Source organism: Typopeltis vanoorti, chromosome 5 (genome assembly GCF_054136105.1).
Source record: "Typopeltis vanoorti isolate ZY-2024b chromosome 5, IOZ_Tvanoo_1.0, whole genome shotgun sequence".
In the NCBI taxonomy this organism is placed as follows: Eukaryota; Metazoa; Arthropoda; class Arachnida; order Uropygi; family Thelyphonidae; genus Typopeltis; species Typopeltis vanoorti.
Window position 1 is genome coordinate 17,827,759 of NC_143553.1, and position 13,630 is coordinate 17,841,388.

The following is a 13,630-nucleotide window of genomic DNA, read 5'->3' on the forward strand; positions in this document are numbered from 1 at the left end:
AATTCTGAAACTATTTTTCTATAGTCCATGGAGTATTTTTATATGCATGCATAGCGCAAGAAAATATTGAACATAAATGTGGAGTAATACTATTTCAGTAATGCTTTTCAAAGATATTTACCTCTAGACAGAGGTACATGTTGACAGCAGTATTGCTTAGCACAGAGCAAGGAACTTGGATGTGACTGCAATCCACATGGTGTCCAACAGTTTCTTTAACTAGTAATGTGAGCACTGAGAAGAATAACAGCTAGAGGGCTGAGAAGGAAGGCATAATGTCGAGAGAGGTAAATTGAAGCATGGAATAATTTGGATCCAAATTTTTCATTAAATTTAAGGAATGAAATGGAGATTTTCAAGCTACTTCTTACAGAAATCTGTTTTAATTGATGAAATAAAGAAAAGCTTGATAATTTCTACTGTTATTGCCGATTGGAATGGAAGGAACTAATATATGTACTTCCATTATATTATGCAAGAACTCGTATTCTACATTGTATTGGAAGTGGTATGTATGGGAGGGTAGGACTTATGTTTTTTCAGTAAAATTCTCCTCTCACGTTAAAGATGGAATGAATAGTTACTACTACTTTGAACTAAGAATGCAGAACAGACAATCATCATAATTTATCTGCTCTGTTTAGTTCACTCAGAATTGTTGAAGGTTTACTTGAAGTTGTTCAGAATATAGTTTGGTGGATTAGAATGATGTTATATCTTGGCCTATATGTTTTATTATGAGTTAAATTCAGTTGAGCTCAATGGGCATTTATATTCATTTGTTTATACAATTTAAGTTGTGAGAAAGTGTGAGAGTGACTAATATTTATAATTCATCATATAATGACTTATTTTATATTCTCACAAATTGAGTTGTATATATAATTACTGTAAATAATTTGATTTATTATTTTAAATAGACTTGAAGTAATTATTGACTAGCTATAATTGATAGTGATTAAGTTTCTTTGAATTTAGTTAATACTTGAATCTGAGATCAATAATAGTGTTTCAAAGAGATGACTAACCAGAGACAAATCTGATTGGCCCTTTAGCAATTAAAATAGATGATTAAAAAATTAAAACATTCTTCATCTTAATCCTATATAAGAAATGAACAACTACCATCTGGTTGAGAGAGAGGGGTGGAAGCATGAATCAGCAGCAGTTGCTCAGTGGCCTTAGTAACGGACCTCTCATTTGAGCTTAAGGCAATTTTTTTTGCACTTGGCCCTTTCAAATATTTGGATCGACCAGTGATCGTTTAGCAGCAATTTATGTGCTGCCTTTGTGGGCTTAATTCGATGCTGGAGTCAAGTGACTTGCAATATGTAGAATTGTTTGTTAACTGTGCTGGCACAGTTAACAAACAATGTTGAAAAAGCCGAGATTTGGATAGTGGTCAGGACTGTTTGGTGGAACGAATGCCTTTATTCCAGGAGATGTAGTTCATTTATTCAGATGGAACGTATGTCACAAGAACTGCGAAAACTGTAGTCATAACATGGAGAGGAAGAGTAGAAATCACACAGGTCCTTTTAGTTTAGTGCCAAAGAGGACAAGTGATCATCATTGTGCAGAATAGACTACTCAGATGAGATTATGGTGTTGAAGTGCTGAGAAGAGTGTTGATATCTGCAGTGTATTTGGAAAATTAAGCAGCGATCAAGGATGTGGGGAGATTGTAGAGGATTATTGGATATTCTGGCAAGCTTGTGAACAGTGGCTTATAGCAGGCTTGATGACAAAGAATATCTCTGCCAGGTTAATAAGTGGAATTTTAGAACAGAAACCATTCTGAGAGCTGTGCATGTTGAAGTTCCTAAGGACAATCTCACTGTTCTGTTCTTTCGACTCAGACATATAGGAGAAAAGGTTAGATTGGTTATCAGAATTTGGAGAACAGTAGCAGCAGCAGCAAATGAATTTTTTCAAAATAAGCTAGCAAATTTTGAGCCACAGCAGGTCATAAAGAGTGAATTTAAGTTTAAATTTGGGCATTCCATGCCAGAGAATGTCAAAACTTAATTCCAAAGATGGAGCCATTTAACAGGTTCCACCTTTGTGCTAGTATGAACGATGTTAAGAAATTTTAAGGTGGATGGACAGTGAAAGTTGAGTATTATAGAATATGATTGTCTCAATTCCTATAAATTTTATGAACTGTAATTGAAAGGTCTGTATGACTCATGAAATGTTTTAAGATTTGTTTGTGAATTATTTTATACCAGGAGTAGAGCAATATCTTCTGATTTAAAACCTGTGTGTTGATAATACGTTTATTTATAACTTTGAGAATTTTCTAGGATTCAGGGAAAAAAAAAAAAATTACCTGAACACCACATCATTAAAATTCACATATAAGTTCACATCTGAAAAATGTTTTTTTGTGGACTGATGAAGAAGACAAGCTGAAGTTAAAACAGCTTGGAAGATATAATGCCAGAGATGTTATAAATGAAAGTGTGGGGAAAATGTAAGCCAGAAATTTTCATTTTCATAGAAAAATTTGTGATCCCAAGTTGTGTCTAGTTTTGAAGGGCTCATACTGACTGAGCAAAAACCAAAAGAAACTGAGCAAGTGGCAGCTTAGAGCAAATCTTGGCCTTAGACAAGTTCTTGAGTTAATGTCAGGAGGAGCTTGTCAAGCCACATAATGAAGGCCTCTTTGAAGAAGAAATCCTTGATTTCAATAAAAAAGTTGCATCAGAACATGTATAGACAGCTACTAAAAATTATAAAAAAAGAGCCATATGGCTTCATTTTGGCAGTGTAAAATTACACAGGAAAAGTGGATATTAGATCCAAAGTTATTTCCAAGCCGAATTATTTTAGAAACTATGAAAGTTTCATAAAATTGACCTGAGAGCTTACAAGAATAAAATCTTTAGCATAGGGAGTTGCCTTAGCTTGCACTACTTAAAAGACATGAGTGCTGCCCAAGCATCTATATATACGCCTTTTATTAGTGCATTTTTTAAGGTTTCATTGGCCTGACAGCTGTTTTAAACTGGCTGGTTCTCTTCAGAGACCAGGCAGAAACCTTAAGAGAGCAAGAACCCTCATTCAGTACTAAGGAAAACAAATATCAGAAGAATGTATTTTTTGTAAGTGAACTCTCAGTAGGTACATAAAAGTAATTAAAAACCATACGGCTTCATTTTGATGATTTTAAATTACATAGGCAAGGTGGATATTAGATCCAACATTATTTCTAAGTCAAATGTTTGTAGGAACTAGGAAAGTTTTGTACAATTGACCTGTGAGCTTATGAGATAAGTATGTCATAAAAGTATATTATGAGATATCTAGTAAGCTCTCAGGTCAATTTACAAAACTTCCTTAGTTTCTATATACAATTCGTTTCTAAATCTTGTGAGTGTCTGAAAATACTAGTGGTGGTGGGCGATAGATGGCATTGGTGTAGTTGCAGTTTATTGTAAATGGAGACAGAAAGTTGTACAATCGGTGCCCTCCCTCAGTGAGTCTTTGGACTCCTTAGGTGTTAGGTAATAATAATAATAATAATAATTTGGCCTTGAAATAATGTTGGATCGAATATCCACTTTACCTATGTAATTTTCCATTGCTGAAATGAAGCCGAATGGAATCTTTTTTTTTTTTAGTAATTACTTTTATGCATCGACTGAGAGTTCACTTATGAAAAATAGATTTCTCTGACATTTGATTTCCTTAGTACTGAATGAAAGTTTTTGCTCTCTGAAAGTTTCTGCCTTGTCTCTGAAGAGAACCACCTAGTTTGAAACAGCTGTCAGGCTAGTGAAGTCTTAAAAAACTGCACTAATGAAAGGTGAATATATGGACGCTTGGGCAGCATTCATGCACTTTTTAGTAGTGCAAGCTAAGGCAACTCCATTACCAAGGATTGTATTCTTGTAAGCTCTCAGGTCAGTTTTATAAAATTTTCAGAGTTTCTACAAACATTCGATTTTGAAATGATGTTGGATCTAATATCCACTTTGTTTATATAATGTATAGACAGTTTCTACAAGAGAACTTAGCAGAATTTGAAGAAAATTGTCAGTGACACACATGAACTAAAGTCATTGTCTTCATGTAATGCTGACCAAGGCTTGTTGAGGGATTTTCTCATATTGAGCGATATACATTTATCCAGAATGAAACATCGAAACCAAAATAAATTGCTAACTTCATTCTATAAGAAGAATGTGAGCTCATTCTCCCTCCACTCTCAGAAGAATACCAAAAATTTATCCTTCTTTTGTTGCACTTTAATGAGAAGTGACGAGGAAAGTTCTCTGTCCAAAACTAAACAGAGCAGATATGGTCACCAAATAATTATGAACCAATATAGAAAATGATGGTACAACGTGACAAAATTTCATGCCGGTTGGGATATCGCCTGGTTAAACAAGGGCCCCGTTGTTTTTGCCAGGGAACCAGGGTGATCAGCGAAAAGTCAGGTACTGGAACAAATCTGAAAGCACACCCCAACTCAACATCACCAGAGTTAAAGATCGTATTATCAACATAAGAAGCCTAAATAGCAAAGAAATGGAGCTAGCTGAGGAATTAGATAACTACTATCATCATCATCATCAAATTCCTGCCATGTACCCTCAAGGGGGTGTACAGGATATGATAGTACTACATGAAAAAAATTACATTATTACTAACTTCCTATCTACAATTTTCCTCCAAATCAGTCTGTTACTTGTCAAGACTCCAACATAATCAGATCTTATATTTCTATCATCCAAGGCACTTTGTACCGTATCAATCCACCTATATCTTGGTATTCCTCTGGGTCGTTTTGCTGCCAACCTGGCAGAGAACACTTGTTTTACTAATCTTTCTTTGCCCATTCTGTTCAAGGTGACCATACCACCTGAGATTAGCTCTGCTAACGCATTCCTGGATGCTGACAATGTCAAGTTCTTTCCTAATATCCTCGTTTTTAATATGATATTGCCATTGATGCCATCTGTTCATGCTTATAATCTTTCTCAGGACTCTAATATATGCGGTCTATAGTCTTTGGTCATATGTTTTACTTCTGATCCAGCTCTCAAATCGATAAGTTAAAACTGGTTTGAACACTGTCTTGTATACAGCTAATTTAGTGTTCTGACTAATTTCTCTCTTATTCCATATGAATTTATTCATTTGACTTCCCACCATACCAGCTTTGCTGATTCTGTTGTCTATTTCTATATTTAATTTACCATCTTCAGTAAAAATCGTGCCTAAATAGCTGAAATGTTTTATTTGTTCCACAGGTTCTCCATTCACAACACAGTTGACATTTTCAATAATTCTGCCTATTTTCATTGTCTTTGTCTTTTTATTGCTGACCTTCATACCATATCTATTACAACAGTTATTCAATTTAGTCAGAGAATTTTGCAGACTTGTAGCGGGTTTATTTAGAAGTATAACATCATCTGCATAAAGCAAAGAGCTGAAATTAACATCTCCAATTTTGATGTCATGTTTAATACCACGTTCCTTCATAATGTGATCCATATAGATAATGAATAACAGAGGGGATAATGTACATCCTTGTCTCACACCAGATTTAACATTAAACCATCTTCCTGTACTTATTTCAATTCTAACTGCTGACTTACAACTCAAATAAAGACTAAGTATTGCTTGATATAATGCCCCATGGAGACCATATAACTGTAGCGTGTTGAATAGCTTCTCTCTTGGCACCTTGTCATATTTCTTTTTCAAATCGACAAAACTTAAATAGAGATCTCTGTTATATTCCCATTCTTTCTCGACTATTTGTCGTAAAGTGAAGATCTGATGCTGACAGCCTCTATTTGGCCTGAATCCAGCTTGTTCTAAACCAAGCTTTTCTTCCACAATTCTTCACAACCTTTTCTCAAGTATACTTGCATAGATGTTGCCAGGAACATTGAGTTTTATTTCCCTTTTTTATATATGGGTACTATGAGAGCTTTACTCCAATCATCAGGAATTCGTCGCTCTGTCCAGGCTTTCTGAACTATGCAGTGCAGCCACTGTAAGACTTCTATACCACCATACTTTAGCATTTCTAGTTGAATATCATCTCCTCCTGCTGCCTTTCCACATTTCAAGCCTCTGATGACGTTTTTCTACTTCAAGTATGGATATGTATTCCTGACTGCATGCCTGGTCAGTGTTTTTTACCACTGTGCTGTCAGCACTGCTTGTTTCATTTAGCACTTTTTCAAAGTAATTACTCCATACTTCAAGGATATCTTTTTCTCTCCGTTTTCATGTCACCTTTATCATCTCTAACTCCTTTTACAGCACTCTTTCCTCCATTCCTAAGCTTCTTCAACAACCTCCAGAATATTTTGCCACCTTCTTGATATTTATTTTCAATTCTTGCCAAAGTCCTCCCATGACTTTTGTTTAGCTAGTTTTACGCAGTGTTTAACATTCTTGCTTTTGTCTTTGTATTATCTAAGAGCACAAGCTGACTTATTTGCCAGGAACTCTTGATAGGCTTTCTTGTTTTCCTTCACTGCCTCTTTAACTTCCTGTGTCCACCATGGAGTTCTAATTTTTCTATCCTTGCAGACAACTTCACCACATGCCTCTCTAGCTAAATCAATGAGGGCTTTCTTCAAGGCTTGCCACTGAATCTCCAAGGTTTGATTCGTGTTCGCAAACTCTTTCATTTTTTCTTCAATAATCTTTGTGTATTTTAGTCTACAGTTCACATCTGAGAGCTGCTCAACTTTTATTCGCTTTAAAACTTTCTTACATGTTACTCTATTCAATACGAAATTCAATTTTATCCTGCTCAAGACTAAATAGTGATCACTTCCAATTTCAAATCCTCTGTACACTGATGTCCTGCACCAGGGAGAAAACATCACTATCAACAATAACATAGTCAATGAGTCTTTTCTTATTCCTTGCCTCTTCTCTCCATGTCAGTTTGTGAACATTTTTATGTTGGAACATGATGTTGGTAATAACCAGTCCATGTCCTGAGCAGAAATCCAACAAATATTTGCCATTATTATTAACTTTGCACTTTTCTCCAAATTTTCCCAAAATATTTTTGTATGTCTCACAATCATTTCCTACTCTGCTATTTAGATCACCAACAAGGACCAACTTTTCATTTTTCATTGTGTCAGTTGCTTTTTCTAACGCCTCAAAAAATTCCTCCACTTCTACCTTAGTAGAACCTTCTGTGGGACCATAGGCACAAATAAGTCTCATTGTCCAGTGCCCCATTCTCATATTTGCTGCATTATTTGAGACTGACTTCCGTTCAAGAAGATTAGCCTCGTATTTTGTGTTGAATACTATAGTTACTCCTACTTTTCCTTGATTGTCATTGTTTTGTATTTATTGCTCAGAATGATCTCACCAGTTTTTGTCTTTTTTGTTTCACTCACCCCTATTATGTTGATCTGGTACTTATCTAATTCCTCCTCTAGTTCCATTTCTTTGCCATTCAGGCTTCTTATGTTGAGAGTACCGATCTTTAACTCTGGTGATGTTGAGTTAGGGTGTGTTTTCAGATTTGTTCCTATAGCTGACTTTTCGTGTTTCGCCCTGGTTCCCTGGCGAAAACAGTGGGGGCCTTGTTTAACCTGGCGACACCCCACCCAGCATGAAATTTTGTCATGTTGTACCATCATTTTTTTATTTTGGTTTAACCAATAAGAATACAATTTGGTCGGCTAAATCCCAAATTGCCAGCTCATCCTCGTTCGTTCAGTATCCAGGTAGATACCCAACAGGGTGCACCATGAGAAGGTGAGGATTTTACATTAGGTCAAAAGACCTGGTCAGTTCTCCGCATTCCTTTAAAGGATATGTGGAGGTCTGCTCTCAGTTACACAGCTTTGACCCTTAAGCACCCCTAGATAAGTAACAGATCGACATAATAGGGGTGACTGAAACAAAAAAGACAAAAACTGGCAAAATCTTCTGAACAATAAATACAAAATGTTATATTCAGGAAATTGCAATCAAGGAAAAGAAGGCGTAGCCATAGTATTCAACACAAAATACGAGGCTAATCTTGTTTAATGGCAGGCAGTCTCAAGTAGAGTGATGTAGGCAATATCACAATAGGGAATTTGACAATGAGACTTATTTGTGCCTATGGTCCCACTGAAGGTTCTACTCAGGTAGAAGTTGAGGAATTTTTTGCTGCTTTGAAAAAGCAACTGACACAATGAAAAAGGAAAAGTTGGGTCTTGTTAGGGATCTAAATAGCAGAGTAGGAAATGATTGTGAGACATACAAAAATATTTTGGGAAAATTTGGAGAAAAGAGCAAAGCTAATAATAATGGCAAATAGTTGTTGGATTTCTGCTCAGGACATGGACTGTTTATTACTAACATCATGTTCCAACATAAAAATGTTCACAAATTGACATGAAGAGAAGAGGCAAAGAATAAGAAAAGCCTCATTGACTATGCTATAGTTTATAGTGATGTTTTATCCCTGGTGCAAGAGACCAGAGTGTACAGAGGATTTGAAATTGGAACCATCACTGTGTAGTCTTGAGCAGGATAAAATTGAATTTCATATTGAAAAGAATAACATGTAAGAAAGTTTTAAAGCAAATAAAAGTTGAGCAGCTCTCAGATGTGAACTGTAGACTAAAATACACAAAGATTATTGAAGAAAAATGAAAGCGTTTGAAAACAGGAACCAAACCTTGCAGATTCATTGGCAAGCCTTGAAGAAAACCGTGAGCAATTCTACCAGAGAGGCATGTGGTGAGGTAGTCTGCAAGGATAGAAAAATCAGAGCTCCATGGCGGACACAGGAAGTTAAAGAGGCAGTGAAGGAAAAGAAGAAAGCATATCGAAACTTCCTGAGAAATAAGTCAGTTTTTGCTCTTCGAGACAAACTGACAGAGACAAATGTGAGAAAGTTAAACACTGTGTAAAACTAGCTAAACAAAAGTCATGTGAGGCCTTTGGCAAGGACATAGAAAATAAATATCAAGTAGGTGGTAAGATATTTTGGAAGTTTTTGCAGAAGTTTAGAAATGGAGGAAAGAGTGCTGTAAAAGTAGTTAGAGATGATAAAGGTGACATGAAAACAGCAGAAAAAGATATCCTTGAAGTATGGAGTAATTACTTCGAAAAATTGCTAATTTGAACAAGCAGCGATAGCACAGTGGTAAAAACATAGTCAACAAGCATACAGTCAGTAATACATATTCATACTGGAAATAGAAAGAACCATCAGAGGCTTGAAATCTGGAAAGGCAGTAGGAGTAGATGATGTTCGACCAGAAATGCTGAAGTATGCTGGTGTTAGAGTCTTACAATGGCTGCCCTGCATAGTTCAAAAAGCCTGGACAGAGGGAAGAATTCCCGATGATTGGAGTAGAGCTCTAATAGTACCCATATATAAAAAGGGAAATAAAACTGAATGTGAGAATTACAGAAGTATTTCCCTACTAAGTGTTCCTGGCAAGATCTATGCAAGTATACTTGAGAAACGGTTGAGAAGAATTGTGGAAGAAAAGCTGGGCGAAGAACAAGCTGGATTCAGGCCAAATAGAGGCTGTCAGGATCAGATCTTCACTTTACGACAAATAGTTGAGAAAGCATGGGAATATAACAAAGATGTGTATTTAGGTTTTGTCGAGCTGGAAAAGGCGTATGGCAAGGTACCAAGAAAGAAGCTATTCAATACACTACAGTTATATGGTGTCGATGGGGCATTGTATCAAGCAATACTTAATCTGTATTTGAGTTGTAAGTCAGCAGTTAGAATTGAAGGAAGCACAGGAAGATAGTTTAATGTTAAATCTGGTGTGAGACAAGGATGTACATTATCCATAATGTTATTCATTATCTATATGGATCACATTATGAAGGAAAGTGGTATTAAACATGATATCAGAATTGGAGATGTTAATGTCAGCTCTTTGCTTTATGCAGATGATGTTATACTTCTAAATAAATGCACTACAAGTTTGCAAGATTCCCTGACTAAATTGAATAACTGTTCTAATAGATATGGTATGAAGGTCAGCATTAAAAAGACAAAGACAATGAAAATAGGTAGAGTTGTTGAAAATGTCAGTTGTTTTGTGAACGGGGAACCTGTAGAACAAGTAAAACATTTCAGCTACTTAGGCACGATTTTTAGTGAAGATGGTAAATTAAATATGGAAATAGACAACGGAATTAACAAAGCTGATATTGGAGGAAGTCAATTGAATAAATTCATAAGGAATACGAGCGATATTAGTCGGAACACTAAATTAGCTGTATACAAGACAGTGTTCAAACCAGTTTTAACTTATGGATCTTAGAGCTGGGTCAGAAGTAAAACACTTGACCAAAGACTAGAGACTGCAGATATGAGATTCCTGAGAAAGATTAGAGGCATGAACAGATGCCATCAATGGCAGTTTCATATTAAAAATGAGGTTATGAGGAAAGAACTTGACATTGTCGGCATCCAGGAATGTGTTAGTAGAGCTAATCTCAGCTGGTATGGTCACTTAAACAGAATGGATGAGGAAAGATTAGCAAAACAAGTGTTCTCTGCCAGGTTGGCAGGAAAACGCCCCAGAGGAAGACCAAGATATAGGTGGATTGATACTGTACAATGTGCCTTAGACGATAGAAATATAAGATCTGATGATGATAATATTGGAGTCTTAACAAATAACTGGCTGATTTGGAGAAAAATTGTAGATAGGAAGTTAGTAATGATGTAACTTTTTCATGTAGTACTATCATATCCTATACACACCTTGAAGGTACATGTCAGGAATTTGATGATGATGAATAAATTTGAAAACGACTGAAGAATGTCATCCAGTAAAATTAATTTTCTCTAGTAGGAATTATCTGGTTGTTGAGTTAACGAATGTTGAATCCACAATTTCTATATATGCAGGCTGTGTTTTGTTTTAGAATAGATTGCCAGAGAAAAAAATTTTTAAGTTTATTAAAATGCAATGAAATTGTGTTAATGTTATTTATGTTTTATGAATACCTTTTCATAAAAGATATTATCCATTTAAATATTTTGTTATTTTCAAGTTTATTTTTATTTATTTTTTTAAATTTATTATTATTTTTTTTATTCATTCAAAATGTAATTTACTGTTGTATTAACACGTCAAGCACTCCTGTCAATGGCTCTTTGATCATGGAATTCTCTTACCCCCCCCCCCCCCCCCCCACATACACACACATCAAAATTAATCATGGTAGATGCTAACCTCTATACCAAATTGCTGATGAATTGGCTGAACTTTGTATTAATAGCAAAGCTAGAATTTCAACATTTTTTGTAACAGTAAAAAAGAAAGTTATAAACTTGAATTAAATAATAATGTTCTTATCTCAGATATTATTTCACTTGAGAATGAAATTTGTTCGTACTGGTGGTGGTGGTGGCAGGGGACTGAAATGTTAAAATACTAATAATTTTTCTGCCAAGGTTCCATTAACAAGATTCTCATAACTTTTTCAAAATTAAAGATATTCATAGTAATCATCTGTTGAATTTTAGGCAGAAGCAAACAAATCACTTACAAAGCAAAGGAAAATAGCATCATCGTTTAGGGATACACAGTTGTATGAAATATTTCAGCTTGCTTGTGATCTTTTGAGAAGGGCATTGGAGAATTGGAAATCTTTATCTTTTAATGATGAGACCCAGGTAGGTGTTTATGATATTCACATGTATTTTTTTAAAGCTTACTGAAAGATTTTGTTCAGGAATTGTAAATTTTGTTAAATGCATATTTTATTATAATAAAAGATTTAAAATACATACAATCTCTGCTTTTTAAATTTGTTCATGCCCATCAACCAATTATAACTAATTTTTTTCCAATTTGTGGGATTTATAGTTTTTTGTAAAAGTATCACTGCACTGTTGCATAGTATTCTTCTTTGTTGATGATTCATATTTTATTGACCTGTTTAAAATAGCTCTTCATAGTATAAACAAGTATCAAGAGAGGAAAAATGCATTTATGGAACTTATTAATTTTTTGCTGGTTTTCTATCAAACATCTTCAGCGTACACATTATAAATGTGACAAGCACACAGCACAGTTCTGTTTCAGGTACATTTTAAGATATCACTGAAACAGAACTTAGAACTAATGTCTTTTTCTTCTCGGTGTTTATACTGGGAAGCACTATAAGGACATTACTTCTGTTTCAGTTACACTTTGAAATGTTTTCCACAATTATTTAATTCAGTTCCATGTGCTTGTCACTGATATCATTTGTGTCCTGAAGATGCAAGTAGAAAGCTAGCGACAAAATGTAAGTTCAGTAAATGTAAATTTTTCCTCTCTTGGTGTTGTTTATACCTTGAAGTGCTATTGCTATATTCTCTCAGTGAATAGTGCTATTGTTATATTCTCTTGGGTGTTGTTGTTATTATTGTTATTCTCAGTTTTGTATACAGTGATACCTCGGCTAATGAAGATAATTCGTTCCGGAATCACATTCGTTAGCCGAAACGTGATTTCCCATTGGTTTCTATAGAAAATCGTTTAATTCTTTCTAGATGCTGCCTACTATTTAAAGATAAGTTTTATAAAATAATAAAAAGCACACTATAAAAGGGCAAAAACTCATCAAAGGCTGAGATGAACAGCTACCCAATTAGATGGAGAATGGAAAGTAGAATGAAAAACTGACGATTTTTACACTATTATATATACTTTATTATACTGAAAATATGTACACAACTTTTTTACTATTCTTCTTCCAAATTTTCGAAGTTTATTCAAGGTAAGGCTCCTCTTCTTCAGTAGCTGGCCTCTGTCACTTTGCTAAAGGAGAAGTCAAAAATCTGTCCAAAGTTGATTGAACTTCTTTTTTTTTTTTCAGAATGTTTTTAAAGTGGTTCAGACACTTGTCTTCAACCAAGGCACAAAGTCTGTTCATATCAGCTTTGTTGGGATGCCACTTAGCCAAAGACTGAAACTCTTCCCAGTACTGTAGCATTTTTTTAATGTCACCTGCTGGCATTCTTCCCTTTTTGTTGCTGTCCTCCTCCTCTGACGAGCACTCTTTATATTCCCTGTCTCTTTCCTAATTCAGTTGCTTTTGCAACTCTTCAAGATCTTCTGTTGTCAGATCTTTTCAGTGTTCTTCAACTGATTCTTCTACATCTTCATGTACCTCCAGATGTAATGCTTTGCTCAAGGACTATCTTATCTACGATGTCAGCATTTTCAGCAGTAAGTTCCCCAGGAGCAGCTTCAGCATCTTGAACACTGGAAACAGAACTTCTTATCTTGCAGCAGTCTGGCCATAACTTTTTCCACACAGCATTAAGTGTCCCGTCCCATGCCATGGCAATGACTTGAATAGCATGAAGGATATGATAATGATCCTTCCAGAATTCCCCCAGAGTTATACTGGTAAATGAAGTTGCATCAAAACATCTTTGGAGCATGTGTTTTGTATACGATTTCTTAAAGTTTGATATGACCTGTTGGTCCATGGGTTGCAAAATATTAGATGTGGTGTTTGCAGGAAGAAATTTTATCTGAATGAAGTTGAATTCTGCCTCCAAATCTTCTCCCAAGCCAGGTGGATGGCCTGGAGCATTGTACAGAAGAAGCACAGCCTTTTCAGGTAAGTTTTCTTCTCTCAGGTACTTTTTCACCGT

At 35.3% G+C, this 13,630-nt stretch overlaps 1 protein-coding gene across 1 annotated transcript in view; it reads left to right on the top strand.

Annotated features, from left to right (window-relative positions):
- Ranbp16 (Ran-binding protein 16) overlaps positions 1 to 13,630 on the top strand; it is a 1,020,902-nt gene that overhangs the window by 215,318 nt on the left and 791,954 nt on the right. Inside the window, exon 7 of the mRNA XM_090392964.1 lies at positions 11,504 to 11,653. Within this exon, the coding sequence (XP_090249090.1) occupies positions 11,504 to 11,653 (150 nt within the window). The remainder of the gene's footprint in view (positions 1 to 11,503; positions 11,654 to 13,630) is intronic.